This window comes from Scomber scombrus, chromosome 2 (assembly GCF_963691925.1).
Source record: "Scomber scombrus chromosome 2, fScoSco1.1, whole genome shotgun sequence".
Lineage (NCBI taxonomy): Eukaryota > Metazoa > Chordata > Actinopteri > Scombriformes > Scombridae > Scomber > Scomber scombrus.
In genome coordinates, this window is record NC_084971.1 from 11,387,162 (window position 1) to 11,405,326 (window position 18,165).

Here is an 18,165-nt window from a genome sequence, read left to right on the forward strand (position 1 = left end):
CTCTTCCCACTTCCATCTCCTCTCAACATTTCCGATTGGACCAGGCAGCTGTTCGGACACATAATGGCTGATATGGGTGCAGTTGCTGTGCCCCGCCTCCCCTGGCATGCCCTCTGACCTTCAGCCGGATCAGTATATATATCTGGGGGGGATGAGGAGAAGGCCCCTGGCAGCCAAAATGAAGTCTCTTGTGTCTGTGTGCTGTTTGCTGTCTCTGCTGGCTCTGTCTGCTGCAGGTATGGCCAACGGTTTTGGTGTGCAACATTTCAGTTTGTTGTTGGATGCATTTTGATTCTCTGGGAGTTCTTTAAGCAGGTATTGATGAGGATTTGATGTATGTCTTGATGAGACTTAGAGTGGATGTGACAATGACTTCTTAGTTCAATAACGAAGAAAAATGGAAAGCTCCATTTCTTAAGTGTCAAATTTCTTTACATAATGTGTGTAAATGCACAACTAAATGCTTTTATGGTTGAAAGTGATTGCACATTTTAACTGTGACTACATTTCTCAAGCTTTCTACTGGTGTGAGGTAGTAAGAAATGCCGAAGTCTTTTAGTTGTGTCATACAGCTTGCATTCCCTCACACAAAACCCCCTCTTCTCTGTTTCCCATTGGAAATTTGTATGTAATTTTAACGGACATCTGTGTAAACCACAGTATATGTAAACTCAGTTAATCAGGCAGGAAAAGTGTTGCAGTATGTTACGTGGTGCAGTGGGGAGCTTTGCGGTTGCACATGGAAATGTCAGGGATGAGGTGTGACACCAGCTGATGGAAACTGTCCTGCCTGCTGCTTATTCCCACCACTCTGGAGAGAAACACAGTGACAGCACTGACTGAGTGACTTGGACTCACTACAAAGGCGCATTCTCTACTGCAGCCAAAGAAAAAAAACTGGCTGAAATGATTAGTTTCCCCTACTGGATCTATTTCGGTTTGATTGTCTTTTCACAGCTGCTCACATGTTGTTTGGTCAGTCAGTGCTTAAGTGACGAGTTTGACATTTTAGAGACACTTGATGTTTTACCCTCATTCTTCATCAAATTGATGTTTTTTTAAATGAGCGAATCAGAAATCCACTGTGAACTATAGTGGTTTATACATTAATTTACTTGTTTTATTCAAGTTTTGCAGTTGCTGACTTGTCATGCTCAGTTGATGTCGAGGCATAGGATACCCTTGTCTGTCCTTGCACTGGTTCATTTTGGCCTCCACATGCAGCCGTAGTCAGGTGTCAGGCATCAGTCAGACAAAGTCGTCACCAGATACTGTGGTCACCAATGCTGTGGACTGATATGCATCTCTTTAACACTCCTGGGAATGCGCACATATCTTCATCACATACATATGGATACAGATTCCTTGCTTGATGTTACATGCAAACAAAATAATCTAAAAAAGACATCCATGAGTGCTGATAGACTCCATGTCTGCAGCTAAAATCAGAGCAGTGTGTTTAATGTCCCATTAAAGCCTCTTCACTCCTGTCTGTCTCTGCTCTGATCTGTCTGCAGAGTTGATAATATGTCATTCCAGGCAGCAGGGTCCAGGTCCAGGGGATGTCCCAGCTAAAAGAGGCATTAGAGAGTAGAGCAGAGTGCGTTCTAGGACCAGAGTGCAGTAGTCGAACAGTTGAGCTGTTTAGAGTTACATGACTAGATAATAAGAGTTCTATGAAAAGTTTAGTAGCGACAAAGCTGACATGGCAGTGCCCTTCCTCTCTGTATTATTATTATTAGTCTTTTACTTTTTAATGAAAGGTGAGATTTGACACAAATTGCATAATGAGATAAGATAGGGGAATATGGCAGGTTTCTCAGCAAGGTGATTGTGATAATTTTGACTGCGTCTTTTCCCTCACAGCAGTGAATGGCGCTTGTAATCTGTCATTCCTGCATCTTGCATTGTGTTACATGCAGCCCTTCATTGCCTATCAGGATTATTGTTTATCGTTGTCATGTCTGCCTATGTAAAGTACTGTTGACACAGTGCACTGAACATTCTTTTCCATGCTGTACCAACAAAGATGTAGTGCTGAGGAAGTGGTAAAAAAATAAAGGTTCAAACCGGTTGTGTAGATTGACAAATTCAACAATAGAAGTCATATCGTCATCATGCTGAGAAAGATGCAGAATGTTTTAAAAATGTGATCAAAACTATCACTATTTGCATATTCCTGTTCGTGTCTTAAAATTTTGCTGAATGAACTGATCATTCATTGTGCCTTGTATGCTCACATTAGTGCCGCTGATGCATTTACTTGGTCTTTGGTCTTTGAAAAGAGTCTGAGTCATGCTCTGCCACCTGCACACTGTTGTGGGGAGTGTGAGCAACAGTGCAGTGGACTTGTAGGCCAGCCTCATGACAATCACAGGGAAGAAAAGAGCGTCACACTTCCTGAAAATAGGAATGGAATTATCCCTCCTTCTTTTCACCCTCTGACTCATTGTGGGACTATTTCTGTCTCTGGGGGGTACCATACAGCACCCAGGCACCTGTCGCTCTCTGTCCCCATGGCACTGTGCTCTGCCCAGGCTTCAGAGCAGCAGCAGAAGGATCCTGGGAGTAAGGAAACCCTAGAAATGACAAGTACATAGTGGCAGAAAGCGGCAAAATATATGCACACTCAGCTGTAGCAACTGTACACTGTAGCACACTGGTTCTTGAATGTTCTTGAGGCAACATTATAATAGGAGCGTTGCAATACCATCAAATATCTAATTTTAAAGTTGCTCCAATCCATATAATTATTAATATCATGACAATGACTATGTGTGATGGGATGATTTTGTTTCATGGCATATTCAACATATTAACTTTATAAAATGATAATATATGAGTGTTGTGTTTTAAAAAGAACAATCTACAAACATTCCTTAAAAACACAAAAATGTTAAGTATGGCCAACAGATGCTGCAGACTGTCGGTTCAGTCCAGAGGTTCATTTTGTGTCAATATGTATTGAATGTACCAGAATCGCTGCTAAAATGTAGCAGGCAGCATGTTTACCATGTTCACCATCTTAGTTTAACATGTTAGCACACTAATTAGGACAAAACAAAACATACAACTGAGCCTAATGAAAATGATTTGCAGGTATATGGTCATCAGCTAAAATGAAAATTTAATCTGAAGATGACAATACATGAAAAATGATGGGACGCTCAAAGTTATTACAGTTCATCTTGGGTGCATATTCATATCAGCTTTAATAGAAATCCTTTCGTAGGTCAAGACATATCATTTAAAGCAAAACAATATCAGTTTCATGGTAGAAGTACAGAGAGAGTCATGGTATCACAAAGGTCATTAGGATTAGTATCCTCTGAGGACCATGTGTGACTAAATTTAATGGCATTCCATCCAGTAGTTGTTGAGACATTTCAGTCTGGACAACACTGTTAGCAGGGCAAAAAAAAACAATCTGAAATTACTTTTGCTCACTAAAAGTTGTCACCAGATTAGTGACTATACCTCTGGGCGTCAACAGGGAATCCACTGGGGTCCAGGTTATACTTCACTTCTATGAATGTGCATACTACACCTGCCATGAATGTGCATCCTTGAGTGTCCAAGAATGACAAGAGAACAGTTTGACTGGTATGCAGAGCCTTGTGGGAAAAAGCTAAAAACAAAAAAACTTCTAATAAGAACTCTTTGATTCCCCGAACTAACATGTTCCCTCTGTATAATGGTAATCTGAAGAAAATATGATCTGACTTTATTATTCTCTTCTGTCACTAATATGTTCCACCATCGTCCTAACTATGTTAACTTTAATTTAATTTGACCACTGCTGCGGACCAGCTCAGCAGCAGAAAATTATCTCTCCACTTTATCTTCATAACTCTCTTAAAGGCATGCAGCATGAAGTGGCCCGCAAACTCAGCAGAGGCCTTTACATGGGTTTACATGATACATGCAAACAGCTGTACACATGTACGTGTTGTGTGCTCTTTTTATTTTATTACCCTTTATGTATCCTTTTCAATATAACATAAACAAACCAGTCTATGGTCATTTGGAACTGACCTTGTTATGTAATGTCAAGTACCTTTGGCACTTCAGGATCTTGGCTGCTGCTTCTGTTCATGTCACGACAGACAATGCTTCAACACTGTCTGTGGGCAGCGTCCAAACCTCTGTGGTTCCATCAGGGCAGCATCCAAGCGCCCTCCTCAGGTTACCCCTCGCTACCCCCCCACCCTGCCCCTCCTCCCTCACTTATTTGTTTCACTCAATTACTGACACCTACGGTACACTTAAGTCTGGCCAAGACACATTTTACACATCCCGGTCCACACTGAATGCCAGAGGTTGGACAGGCAAGTCTCATACCTCGACCTTTGCCAGTGACAGCAAGGGAATATGTGACTGTTATTTAATAGTCAGTGGTAGTTTCTCTTTCTCACATCAACTCACTATTGCCCTGAAACTGCTGTTAAAAGGACACTTCAAAAAACAAATCTTGTTTGATAAATATCAGTAGACCTTTGCAAGATTTTGATTCGGGGCTTGGACTCTTTAGTATGGTTGTAGCAGTGACCCATTCTTAGGTACTTGCTGGTATTTCTCTTTCCCAATTCATTGTAGTTGAATGTAGAAATTCCTCTGAGCTGACTGAAGGGTTATTCAGATCACCTGTGGTGAAGGGTGTTGGGCTGGGCTGCTAAATAATATCTGAAAACAGGGCCGGGGCATTCCCCTCTTGGCCAATCAGGGTGTGACAATGTCCTCTCTTTGGGGCTAAAGAGAGGTTGGAAATTGCCCACTCATTACTTTTTTATCCTTCCCCGACCTACTGCAGACCTCGATTTAGCAGATATTGTCAGTCAGAAACTTGTATGTGTTTTAGGCCCTTTTGAGACTTTTTGCTATCTTTTGCTTTTCTGATTGAGGGTAATTTTGAGCATTCTGGGACCCTGTTTGAGAGAATACAGTGACACACCTTTCAATAAGGTTACTTGCATTTGGTTATATCTAGTGCTATTCGTACAAAAATGTTTGCTTGCCTAACGATAACCTGCTGGCTTTATTTTGTTTATTTTAATTGAATCCAGCATTATATACATTTCCTTATTACCAAAGAGGCACTAGTCCATTATTATTAAGGATGCCTTTGTCATTGTGAAGGAACCTGGGAGATTTGTTTCTCCAAGTAAATGTATTTTGTATTTTTAGGGGGTTGGGAACAGGTTCTCAGGCTTCTTCCCAATCAGCTGAAGTCAGATGAATCTTTACCACCACATGGTGGTGCTGAAGTGCAAAACACAACATTTCAGTAAAAACGCATTAAAAAAATCTAAATACACAGCAACCTTCTTGTAAACACTGACAAATCCGAAAACATAACAAAATCATTGAGAAATGTAAAAGCATAACATTTTAGAAAACACATCAACCAATGAGATGTGTTTTGTTTTTGTGGGGTATTTTTCATTTCATCAAGTGTTTTACACCTCAGGGCCACTGTATTTTAGCCAATTAGAATGCATTACCATTGTAATCAGTGATGGCCAGGCCAAACACTAGATATCCACTGGTTTGTATTATTATACCCAGTGATCTGCCAGACAAGACTTGCAAAAAGATGATTTGATTGTCACTGTTGGCAGATAACAGCTAATAGCACAATGCAGAAAAAAATGTTGACCAAAATTGAATTCACATATGATTGCATGCAGTGTGGTTGCTCTGAAAATATGAGCTTGATGTTCTCTGGTCACTAATGCTGACAATCCCCCTCAGGAGGTGATAAGTGCACAAAGCTTCCAGATACAAGAGGTGACAAGCAACATCATGAGCACTAAATGTGATTCAGGGTCTTAAAATAGGAAAATGAAATTGTCATGGATCAGTGATGGAGAGGGAGAGAACATGAAGTCCTGCTTGCATCATTTAGGACCACTGAATGCATAGGGATGTAACGTTAGTCACCAAAACTGACCAACAGTCACTTTTGAGTATGACCCAGAGAAGTGGCACACGCAGTTAGATGACGTCAATATATAGGCCATAAATTTGGGTGGATGGCTAGATCCTTACTTGCCAAAAGTGGTCTTAATGTATGTTGCTGCAGGACACTGCTGTTCGCCTTCTGTTTCTAATCACAAGTTAGTACAGTATTTTTTTTTTATTTAATTAACCTAAAATTGTCATGGTGTTGATATGATGACAAAGGTTGCCTAACTTTGAGGAAGGAGTAACTTAAACCAAAATCATGTTTCAAGTGATCATTTTACCCAAACTATTAACTCTAACCAAGTGTTTTTTGTGTCTAAACCTAACCAGACCGTAACCACATTATCACACCAAAAAACACCATTATTTTTTAACAGTGATGTGTAACAGTTTTGGAAACAGACAAATGATGTCCTGCCAGTTATAGCTGATTAGAAAATACTCCTATGGTTCATTCTGTAGTGTATAGTCAAACAACCTATGTGGTTGTTTAATTTGGAGGACTAGGACTTGATGGGGGATTTTATCTCCCAATCATTTAATGCATTTAAAAGCGGATTAGGAAGGGACCTTTAAATGGCCAGTATGAACAGAGGAATGATTACAGCTAGCAAATCCTGTTTCAATGTTCATATAGGCACCTGACTATTGTTTTAAAACAAACTTGAAAAATTTTGAGCCTATCCTTTAATGGCATGATCATCAGTTTTTATGCTCCCACTATGGATCCTTTTACGACAGGCATTTTGAACAGTCATAGCACAAAAAGCAGCAGGTGTTACTAATGACATTAACAATGGCACAGTTCTCCCACAGGACCCTAAAACTGTAATGCTGTAACTGTAACACTGTAGCACCATAACAAGGAGCCATCATTTATGTCATTAATAACAGCTGTGCTTTTACTGCTATGACAAGAAACTGATCACACTACAATAATCTACAATATATGACCTCAAATCTGTATCTGTGTCAAAGGTCATTGTGGAAAGTGTACATGACTAATTGATGTAGATGTTGCAGGTTGAACACTTCACAAAGTAACTCATATAATACATTAAAACTACCATCACATATGTTAGCTTCTTCCTTTAGCATTAGCCTGGTTCCTCATTATGGGCAAATATCCAGAAGCCTTACGAACATGTAAACTTCTAGCGACAGCTGCCGTCAGCCATTAGTCCTCCTCTTCCACACTAACCCCCATCTTGTAATATGAACTGTAGACATACATTTAGCTGCCCTACTAATATCACACTGTGTACCGCTGTGTGTTCCTCAGTCTGACAACCTTACAGGCAGTTAAAATTAAATAGAGGTCATGGCCTTGTGCTCTTTGTACATTGTGGAGTATCTCATGTACATGCATGTGGAGGGAGGTGTAACAGAGAGGGAGTACCCGGCTTAGATATGATTGTTTTGAAGCCATACTAACTGTTGTTTGCTATATATTGCTGAGTGCTAGCAATTTGTTCATGAAAATGTCTGCTACTGTCTTTAATTGATCTGAGAGAAACACTCAAACAATCTTTGGCTTTGCTCTTGAGAAGACCTACCATATTAATAGACATGAAGATGACACCAAGTACTCAAATCAAAATAGCAATCAACTTTGTCACTAACTTATCAAAACTTAATGCACACAATTTTCATGGAGACAGAGTCAAATGGCTTTTAATGGAAGGGGTTTTCCCACAGAGTTGGGACACTGAGTGTCAAAGGAAGTTATAAGTCTAATGTAAGATTTTACAAAGAGCGAAAATATGTCATAATTATGTGTAATTATTACATTAATAAAATTACTATGGATGAACAGAAACGTGACTACAGTAATTAATGTACTGTATACAATGACAGTAAATAGATGCAGTCCATCCTGTCAACTCAGCTTCCTCTTTTAGATTCTCTAAACAACTAGCCCACTGCAACTGTCCACTATATGAGCACCTCAAATAGTCCTCTTGTCACCATTCAAGGAGATGAAATCTGAGTCTTAAATCTGAGTCTTAAATCTGGAAAGTGCTGAACATTTGACCTGCTCTGTACTTAATCATTGACTAATCACTGGTCATGCACTGACATAAAACACAAAAGTGACAGGTCAGCAGAAGTGTAGTTGAATTAAATTAACATTTGATTGCATGTTATCTGATTGGTCAGAAGAGCATTTCTATAGGGAATATACAGATGATTATGCATATTGCTTTTAAGACAACCATCAAAGGCCTCACAATAAGCCAAATAAGAGCTCCACTTGTTAACAAGGCAAAACATTTTATGCTTTATGCTATATTAGCATGTATGAGATGATGTATGATGTCAGTTGATTGTCACTTTTGTGTATTACAATTTGCATCCTCTGACCTCAACCTCATCTAAACGCATTCTCTCTTCTCCTCACCTCATAGATCTCTTGGCAGAGTCCTCCATCCATGATGAGGAGCCTTTGGTGCGCCTGCAGCTCCAGCAGCCAGAGGGAGACCTCTTCTCCTGTGGATGTGACACAACAGAGGAGAACACGAGCCAGAGCTCCTCCAACGACACCCCGGCCCCAGAGAGGGCCATGTGTCAGCCCTGCACACCCCCGTCAGCTTTAGGTGCTGCCACTGAAGAGCCAGCATTGCGTTCAGAGCATGAAGAGGAGGTGGAGGAGGAAGCAGTTGCTGCTGAAGAGGATGCTCCCACTGTTGAGGTGACAAGTGAAGAAGAACAGGAAGAGGCAGACTCCCAGGAGAAGGATGTAGAAGGAGAGGAGATTTCTGATGAAGTAGCTGATGCAGAGCCTGTGGAGGAGGGTCAAAGTGTAGAGGAGGAAGAAGTAGCTGAGGAGGTTGCATCATCTGAAAAGGAGGAGAAGGTAGTAGAGGCAGAGGGAGAGGAGGAGAACATAGAGGAAGGAGGAGAGGAAGTAAATGAGGAATTGCCTCATGAGGAGGAAGAAGAAGAGGACGTACCTCAGGGAGATGACACAGAAGAGGAAGAGCCTGCTGTTGAGGAGGACGCTAACATTGCTGAAGATGTAGAGGAGGAAGAGGCTGCAGTGGTCAAAACAGAATTAGAAGCAGAACCAGCAGAGGTTCCTGAAACTGAGTCTGAACCTGTGGAGGCAGAGGTCGCTGCAGAACCTGAGGCTGAACCAGAGGTGGCTGCAGAGCCTGAAGCAGAACCTGAGGCTGAACCAGAGGTGGCTGTAGAGCCTGAAGCAGAACCTGAGGCTGAACCAGAGGTGGCTGTAGAGCCTGAAGCAGAACCTGAGGCTGAACAAGAGGTGGCTGTAGAGCCTGAAGCAGAACCTGAGGCTGAACAAGAGGTGGCTGTAGAGCCTGAAGCAGAACCTGAAGCTGAACAAGAGGTGGCTGCAGAGCTTGAAGCAGAACCTGAGGCTGAACCAGAGGTGGCTGCAGAGCATGAAGCAGTACCTGAGGCTGAACCAGAGGTGATTTCAGAACCTGAAGCAGAACCTGAGGCTGAACCAGAGGTGATTTCAGAACCTGAAGCAGAACCTGAGGCTGAACCAGAGGTGGCTGCAGAACCAGAGCTGGCTGCAGAGCCTGAGTTAGAAGAGGTTGCAGAACTAGAATCAGTCATTTCAGAGGCAGAGGTGATTCCAGAGGCTGAGATAAAGGCAGACACATCAGAGTCTGTTGAGGAGGTGGCTGTGGAAGACGTACCCATGGAAAAAACAGTGGAGGAGGCTCCTGTGGTGGAAGAGACACCTGTTGATGTTGAGGAAGCGACAGTGGAGGAGGTGGCAGCAGAGGAGCCTGAACAGTCCAAAGGTACAGAAAGAAAAATACCAATACTATGAAGTACTTGTGCATCTCCTGTCATCTCAGGAGTAAAGCTGTAGCTGGGAGGTAACTTAATTCTTCCTGATGTTGGAGGCCTATATCTTGCCTAGCTGACAGCCTGAGCATCTACACATAGGCAAGGTTGGGATCATATTAGACTAAATCTCTCTCCATAGTCACAGCTTCAGTAATTTAAGAAGCATGCCACTATCTGGTGACTACGTGTTGACACCTGCTATAAAAGGTGATGGCTGAGTCTCAAAAGAGTTTCCCATCTCTCATTTCCTCAGCATTACCTTATTCATTGCACACATGTGAGTGTGAAAGGTTGTAACGTGTGTTGTATTTTTTAACAGGTTGATAAAAACATAGTGTGTAGTCTAATTTTTTCTAGATTTTTAATGTAGGCACATCACTTTTTAAGTGTATGATCCCCTCGATTGATTTCAGTGTGTTGTGTCTGTCTGCATGCTTGATACCACCAAACTAGAAGTTAGCTGGTAATTTAATGCTGTCCAAATTAATTTCACATTCCTCAGAGGAATGTAACTTACTTACAGAAGAACTAAACAAAAACTATATATACAGTACTGCGCAAAAGTCTTAGGCCACCACCATCATGCAAACAGAAAATACAGGAACTATGTACACACATTTTAACATTAATTATTAATTATTATTATAAATTAAGGTTCCATTCCATTTAGGTTTAAGAGAGCCAGGTTCCTGCTATTGCTCAAGTATAAGGGGAGGTCACACTAAATATCTTCTACTTTAGCCAATAGAAGCGGTTTTATTTTTATTTTTTTTTAATACTGCATACACATTTCCTGTATTTTTGTTGTTGGGTTGTATTCTATTAAAGAGACTGAGAAATAATTATATATGGTCAGTATAGCATTGCTAAAACAACGGTCTGGTTATATCTGCGGACTATAAGCAAATTGATGAGGGACTTTGAGCCTGAAGAAGATGATGTGGAAATGTCAGATTTTTAACTGAATTTGACAGATTTTCCTGCTATTTACAGATAATGGGGGCTGAAGACAGTCCTCTCTGACAAGTCTTAAGCCACCATTAGATTTGTTGTTTTATCAATGATGACTATACACACACATATATATATACACACACATATTTTGTATATTGACAAGTAGGATACAAAAAGTTATTTTTTCTGCTGAATTCCATCTAGTTCAATATCAGCTTTTTTTTGTGATCACATAACTTTCTTCTTCTATTTGAAAAGAGACAGCTTTATTAATGATCAATTAAACATTTAATGCTCAATGTGGGTCATTAATTGGTCATTTATAAGGAGAGAGTTTGACAAAAGATTTTTTTTTGAAAACCATTACTTACAACTAAAATCTTCATAAAGTATGCCTTATGGAACCTTATGAAAAAATATATTTGGCAATGCGGTGCGGATTTAGCTGAGATGGGTCATAAAATGACAGCAAAGATCTTTATCTTTCTCATTTCCTCTCTTTTTCTCTCAGGCATGCCAAGCCCCCTGAATATGACACTGAGTGTAGCTAAAGGGGAATTAGCAACAACCTCTGGTACAGAAATAAACAGACCGAAATAGCAGAGGAAAGGAATAGACAGATACATAGGACAACAGCATGATATAACAGTGGGGCCTGTACTCAACTCAGATGGTCTGGTCACTCACAGCTCAGGAAGTCATCCACCTGGGAATCACATTTTTCTCTATAACCATGTCAACTGAATTTTCATGAATTGTCTTTGTCAACAGATAAGACAATGTGGTTGACTTCAGATATAAAACATGATCAGTATCAGTCATTGTACACTATAGAACACTGCTAATTGGTTTTCAATGCCTTCTTTGTCAGAGCATTAAGAGTAATTTACCACATTTGGCAGTCTTAAGGTTTATAACTCACCAGTCGACTGAGAGTCTGTTCCTCCAATCAGCAGGTGGCGATGAGGCAAAAGGCCAGACACTGAGAGACCGCTCCCACATTGAGGACACACTGAGACTGGGTGTTGCTGAACCCTCAGAAGAGTACTCAGGTAAGGGACAAAGACATCTCAAAATTACTGACATCATGCTTGCAGTGAAAGGGTACAATTTAAACCCACCAACTACCACAGCACATATATATCCAAACATGCATACACATTCCTGACAGTTAATCCTCTTGATCAAAAACTGGGTCTTTGCTGTGGAAGGTCTGTGTGGAGAGCTTGAAATGAAAATACAGCACAATGTTTACAGCTACTTTGTCAATGGAAAAAGAAAAACAGATGTGTTTGCATGTGAACTAAAGGAAGTTTGAGTCAATTTTGGGGGCTGAAACTATTCTCGAAATTGTTTCATGATGTCTAGATCCTGGGGCTTTCATGTGCGAGTGTGTATACTGTGTGAGTGCATGAACTGAGTGTGCGTGTGTGTGCAGACATGTCTCGAGGCAGGTGATTAATCAGTGTAAATGTATAACTCTGTCCTTTGCATGAAGGCCTCTCTGTTCTCTTAAATCAGACCGGTTAATTTCAGAAAAGTTCTACAGAAAAGCCGGTCTCTTAATCACCTCGGCTCAATTCAATAAACTTTACGAGGGCAATTCATCACACACTGCCAAAGCAATTGTTGCAATCAGTAATGATAGCAAGAGCATTAATAAAAATCCTGTCTAAAATGGCGCCATTACACACTCTCTCTCTTTCTTTCTCTAGCTGCAATGAAGAAGCTGTTGAACATCTACCACAAGGCCATCAAGCCAGTGGAGCAAGCCTACAAGTACAATGAGCTCAGGCAGCATGAAGTCACAGGTAAAACATTGCATTTGTATCACATGCACTGTCTGAAATAGGCTCTACAGAACCCAGCAACCACAAAATCATCTGTTTATGACTTCAACTGCAATTCAGTTCGCATAAATTAGACTGTAATGATGCATCTTGTTGGGCACATGAGTAAGACACCACAACTTTGGCACCAATGGCATTAATCATCTGATATACCTAAAACCATAACTGACTTATTGGAAATCCAACAGAAAGGCACCATACCCACTCACTAGCTTTAACCACCTGTATCAGTTCACCACAGTTAACCACACAGCACATGTGGTAGCACATGTTTTATGAAACTGTAGCTGCACAGAAAGAATAAGACGTAACTAAAGTCCCAGTTAAGATGAAACGAAGCCCGACCTGAAGTTGTTCAAACCAGGCACTCAGAGAAGCACAATAAGGACTCTGTTTGCTGATAATTAAGGGAAACATTGTGTGGGCCAGCCTCCCTGCAACTTTGTTCCATGGCACTTGAGGGCAGGGAGTATAATTTATGCTAAGGAGCCGGATGAAGACTTCATGCTGTGACATGTGACTCTGGGACCCCTTGTGGTGCAGAATAGAAGGACATGTACACAATGAGGATGTTTAATGTTGGTGTTTTTAACATCAATATATGCATCACTGTGTGTTTCATTAAATCCAAAAGGACATGTTCTTTTTTGGACCATGAATGTTCTTAACAATAACATTGCAGTTTCCATCCATTAAATAATGCCTTTCCTTAAGTTTAATATTGTGTCCTGAGGGTGGCACTAGCGGAGAGCTAATATATTTATGTAGTTGTGTAGTTGATTGCACATTTGATTATTGCCTGCACATTTCCTTTTATATTTCCTGTGTACAAGAACAAACTTTGATCTAGAGATCAAAAGACATTTTTAGTGATCATCCTCAGCAGAGTATGAATGTTCATGCAAAAAATGTGTATCATTCTATCCATCCCTTTTACATATATTTTGTTCTGTACAAAGTATTGAATGGACAAAGAGATTAAAAAAACACGTCCTCCTTAAATAATAAAAAGCTTAATGATCCTGCACAGTTTTATTTTTGTGAAGCAGATTTTCTGTGTTCCTCCTCTCTCAATCCCTCTCTTGCTATGTCCCCACTGCAGATGGGGAGGTCACCTCTAAACCAATGGTTTTGTTCCTTGGACCATGGAGTGTCGGCAAGTCCTCCATGATCAACTACCTGCTGGGTCTTCACGGCACCTCGCAAGAACTCTACACAGGTTCACGCTGATAAATAAATAAAAAATAATTTGATTGTTTGTGAGGTAGCTTATAAGTGACAAAGGCATTATTCAAAAGTAGTCATAATAATCCAAAGTAGTGATAACAATCCAATTACAGTTATATATAAGGTTTATATAGGGTTACCCACTCTTCTGTGATGACCACTACTTAAGTGAAATATTGCAATAAATGTGCTTGTTAATCTTGAAATATGTAATAATGATCTATAACATCTACTAATCATGATTTATATCTTCATTATCATAAGCTGTACTTATTTATTAATAGTAACATTAACTATACATTAGTTAACATGCGAATTGAGGATTATTTTTAAGGTAAAGTTTAAAGTGTTGCTTTACAATCACAAATCATGAAATAAAGATTTAACTAAGTCCATAAATTGTTCCCTGTTAAATCATTCCATCCTCGTCTTTCCACCAGGTGCTGAACCAACCACCTCTGAGTACACCGTCATAATGCATGGCGAGAAGTTTCGGTCCATAGAAGGCATTGTTATGGCGGCTGACAGCTCACGGTCCTTGTCCCCGCTGGAGAAGTTTGGCCAAGGCTTTTTGGAGCGGCTGGTGGGCATCGAGATGCCCCACAAGCTGCTGGAGAGGGTCACCTTTGTGGATACACCTGGTGTCATCGAGAACCGCAAGCAGCAGGAGAGAGGTGAGCATTACTAATGGAATTAAGTTCATATCACAGCTGCAGGTACAAAATATTAATTTTACTTTTTTCCCCACTGTCATGCCAAAATTGTACTCTACCGTGTTTTACCAAGATTTCCCACAGGCTTACACAGACACTTATGTAGCTCAATTAATCAATCAATTACTGAAATCTGTGGAGGCAACAGACATCAGCAACAGACATAAGTACCATATTAGATTAGCTTGTTTGTATGGCGTCATTATCATAGGCACTCATAAACACACACAGAGACAAAAACACACATACCACAACTGCAATAAGGAATCGATTAAATATTTAAGTTGCACAGTGAGTCAGGTTTATTTACTATGTATTTTAACAGAATTGTGTCTGTTGAGTTACAACACTGTATGTGAGAAATTGACTTTAAAGGGAAGGTTTCCTTGTAGTGTAATGAACAGTGAAACAAATTTTAACCATGAGCTAACCTGTGCTTTTGTTACAATAATACTTGAAAAGTTCAGTATTTTTTTCGAGCCCATCATGTTGCTTTGGGACATTTCACATGGCAGGAACATTTTCATAAAATGAATCCCCTCCCTCTCTCAGGTTACCCCTACAGCGAGGTGTGCCAGTGGTTCATCGATCGGGCCGATCTGATCTTCCTGGTGTTCGACCCCACCAAACTGGACGTGGGTGGAGAGCTGGAGATGCTCTTCAGGCAGATGAAGGGCCGTGAGTCCCAGATCCGCCTCATCCTCAACAAGGCTGATAGTCTCTCTACCCAGAACCTGATGAGGGTCTATGGAGCCCTGTTCTGGAGCATGGCACCCCTGATCAATGTCACAGAGCCTCCTCGCGTCTATGTCAGCTCCTTCTGGCCTCAGGACTACACTGCAGACACCAGTCGACAACTCTTCATGAAGGAGGAGACCTCTCTGCTGGAGGACCTCAACATGGTAAACTAATTTTCATTGACAATATGATTCCTTGAGTTTAGACACACTCCATGTGGAAATTGCTCCGTTAAGCACCAGTCATGTTCACTCTTACCACATTCTCAAATGATTGATAATAATTTTTAAGATTTGAGAGGCTTTATTGTGACTAAAGTCATGAACAGCTTACCATACACATCTCTGATTTATCTTTGTGTAAGAAGCACTTGATGTGAGGATGCTACCCAAGTCTTAATGACTGTGCATTTTCAGAGCCGGAGAAACAGTAAACTTCTCTATATTCCCATCATTCAGATTTTCTGTCTCCCTCTTCTGTGTATTTATCTTTTTTCTCTCCTCCTGTCCTTTCTCATTTCTCTGTTTTCTCCCCTGCAGGTGATCGAGAACCAGATAGAGAACAAGATTGCTTTCATCCGCCAGCATGGTATCCGTGTGCGCATCCATGCCCTCCTTGTGGACCGCTACCTCCAGACCTACTATGACAAGCTGGGCTGGTTTAGCGACCCCTACGAAGTGTTCCACGACATTGTCACTGATCCGGACAAATACTACATCTTCAAATCCATTCTGGCCAAGACCAACGTCAGCAAGTTCGATCTGCCTGACAAGGAGGCTTACCAGGACTTCTTCGGAGTGAACCCAGTGTCCAGCTTCAAGCAGCTCTCCTACCACTGCAGCTGGTCTGGTGGCTGCCTGCTAGACAGGATAGAGAAGGCCATCTCACATGAGCTGCCAGCTCTGCTCAGCAGCGTCAGCAAGGCCGTGGACACACCTGCCCCTGCGAAGGCCGCCCCTACACCTCCACCCCCACTCCCTGGCACCTGCGAGGGTCCTGGGTGTGAGGAAAAACCCAAAAACCGCTGGAGGAAGCAGTGAGCTGGAGGAGGAGGCAGTGAGATGGAGGGGAATGGTGCAGGAGGAAGAACAGAGGAGGCAGATGGCGGCGACGGCAGCAGCAGCAGCCAGAGGCGTTCCTGAAATAATCCCCACTGCTGTTATTCTCAGGACTGTGATATGGGGGAACTGAGAGATAAAGAGAATAGAAAATGCTCAAAGATGTACCAAGCAGACCTGGGTCCGATTGTACTTAAAAAATACTATCCAACGGAACCAATACTATTCATAGTGCCTGTTTTTTTCTGCATGAAATACACAATGAAAATAATTTACTCCATCAGAATAGTTCAAATAGTCTTAGAATAAAGTTGTAAAACACTGAAATATTGATTTTCAATTGATTTTCAGATAATAAATTAATCTAAAACAATTTATTACTACACATGGTCCTGAATGACACCCTCGGTATCTGGTACTTAAGTCTTTAAAAAAATAACAATAAAAATGAGTTGCATATTTGACTGCAGTTTGCTAGAAAGTGTAAATAAAAAGTTGCATTGCTGTCTGACTAAACTTGCTATGAGTCTGCAGCAGAAAATATATCCAAAAGATGGAAATTAGAATAAAAAAGGACCTCTCTTTTCTACATAATCTCTTATGATAAGTGAATGAAATCAGAGCACAGTTGTTTTTCTTGTTTCTCCCAGTTTTCAAGTTTGTACATTATTTATTCACATCTTCAGAGAAAGATGCTGGCAGTGACTCCTCTTCCAGAGAAACTACATGCATGCCACTCTTATGTCTGATTCAGTCAAATCTGCTGTGCTGTGTTTTTACTCTCTATCCACCTAATCGCCATGTTAATATCCTCAAAATCAGTGCAGGACAGAATGGTGCTCTTGTGTTTATTTTAGCAGTAGTTCAAACACATTCAGCCAATGTGTCACTACACTGTACTGTAATTTTTCTTTGTATTGTTCTATACTCTTTTCATCATTGAAACAAGTCATATTTTGCCATATCAGTGCTGTGCTGGGGCTGAATTGACTGAGTACAATCTCCATCATTTAATTGGAGATTTCTATCCAAGTAAACTTAATGCCGGTGTGGCCTTTTCAGCCCTCTGAACTATTGCTAGTTTTACCTCGACCTGGCTGCATGCCACATAGGGTATTTTCTTTAAAAATGTAATCTTCTGTGTTCTTTTGGGTCTGTTTGTAATTGTTCCTCTTTTGTGTGATTTCTTTCGAGTAAACCGCGAAAACGTTTTCAGGCTTGTTTCCTTTGTGAGGGTACAAAGACATTACTGATAAGAGCACATCCACTGAAAATATATATCATTCGTACCGTTTTGTGGTTTAACTGCAAAATGCAACAAAGGAAGGTTTGGGAAATATGAGCCAAAGACAAGCAACAAACATCAACTCTTATCGTGACAACATTCAGCAGTTTGGACCTCAGAGTAAAATATGTCACACTTATTTGTTCACACATAGCAAGCACAAACATTGTATGGATTAGAAATGTGTAGCAGCTGGGTGAGCACACATCAGCCCCGAACTCCATTAACAATCAAATAAAAATGCAGTTTTTTGATAGCTGCTGGTTAATTATCCATGCAGTGACTGAAAAAGCCACCAGGAGGCGCCTCCATTCAGTGTGTTAATCGACTGACTCCATCGCAGAGAGAAGGGTAAAAAGAAGCTTGATGTCTTTTTATCAGCTGCTAAAGCTTCACCTTTAATGCAGGGACACTCAAGGGATAAAATTGCTAATTAGAAATAAAAAAGAAAGTACACATTACCGAAGTTTAAATCAACTTTACTGTACTTTCTTACTTGGTATTTTATCAAAACAGGACACAGTTCTGTCTTTAATCCATTCTGTGAT

General features: G+C 40.8%; 1 protein-coding gene across 1 annotated transcript; it reads left to right on the top strand.

Moving 5' to 3' along the window:
* Window positions 1–106: 106 nt before the first annotated feature.
* Window positions 107–17,543, top strand: LOC134001907 (uncharacterized). Its single transcript, XM_062441091.1, has 10 exons — window positions 107–236; window positions 8,373–8,821; window positions 8,924–9,743; window positions 11,258–11,320; window positions 11,703–11,798; window positions 12,462–12,557; window positions 13,699–13,815; window positions 14,264–14,497; window positions 15,089–15,438; window positions 15,814–17,543. Exons 1-10 carry the CDS (start codon window positions 107–109, stop codon window positions 16,312–16,314), a joined length of 2,856 nt encoding a protein of 951 aa, XP_062297075.1. The 3' UTR covers window positions 16,315–17,543.
* Window positions 17,544–18,165: the final 622 nt, after the last annotated feature.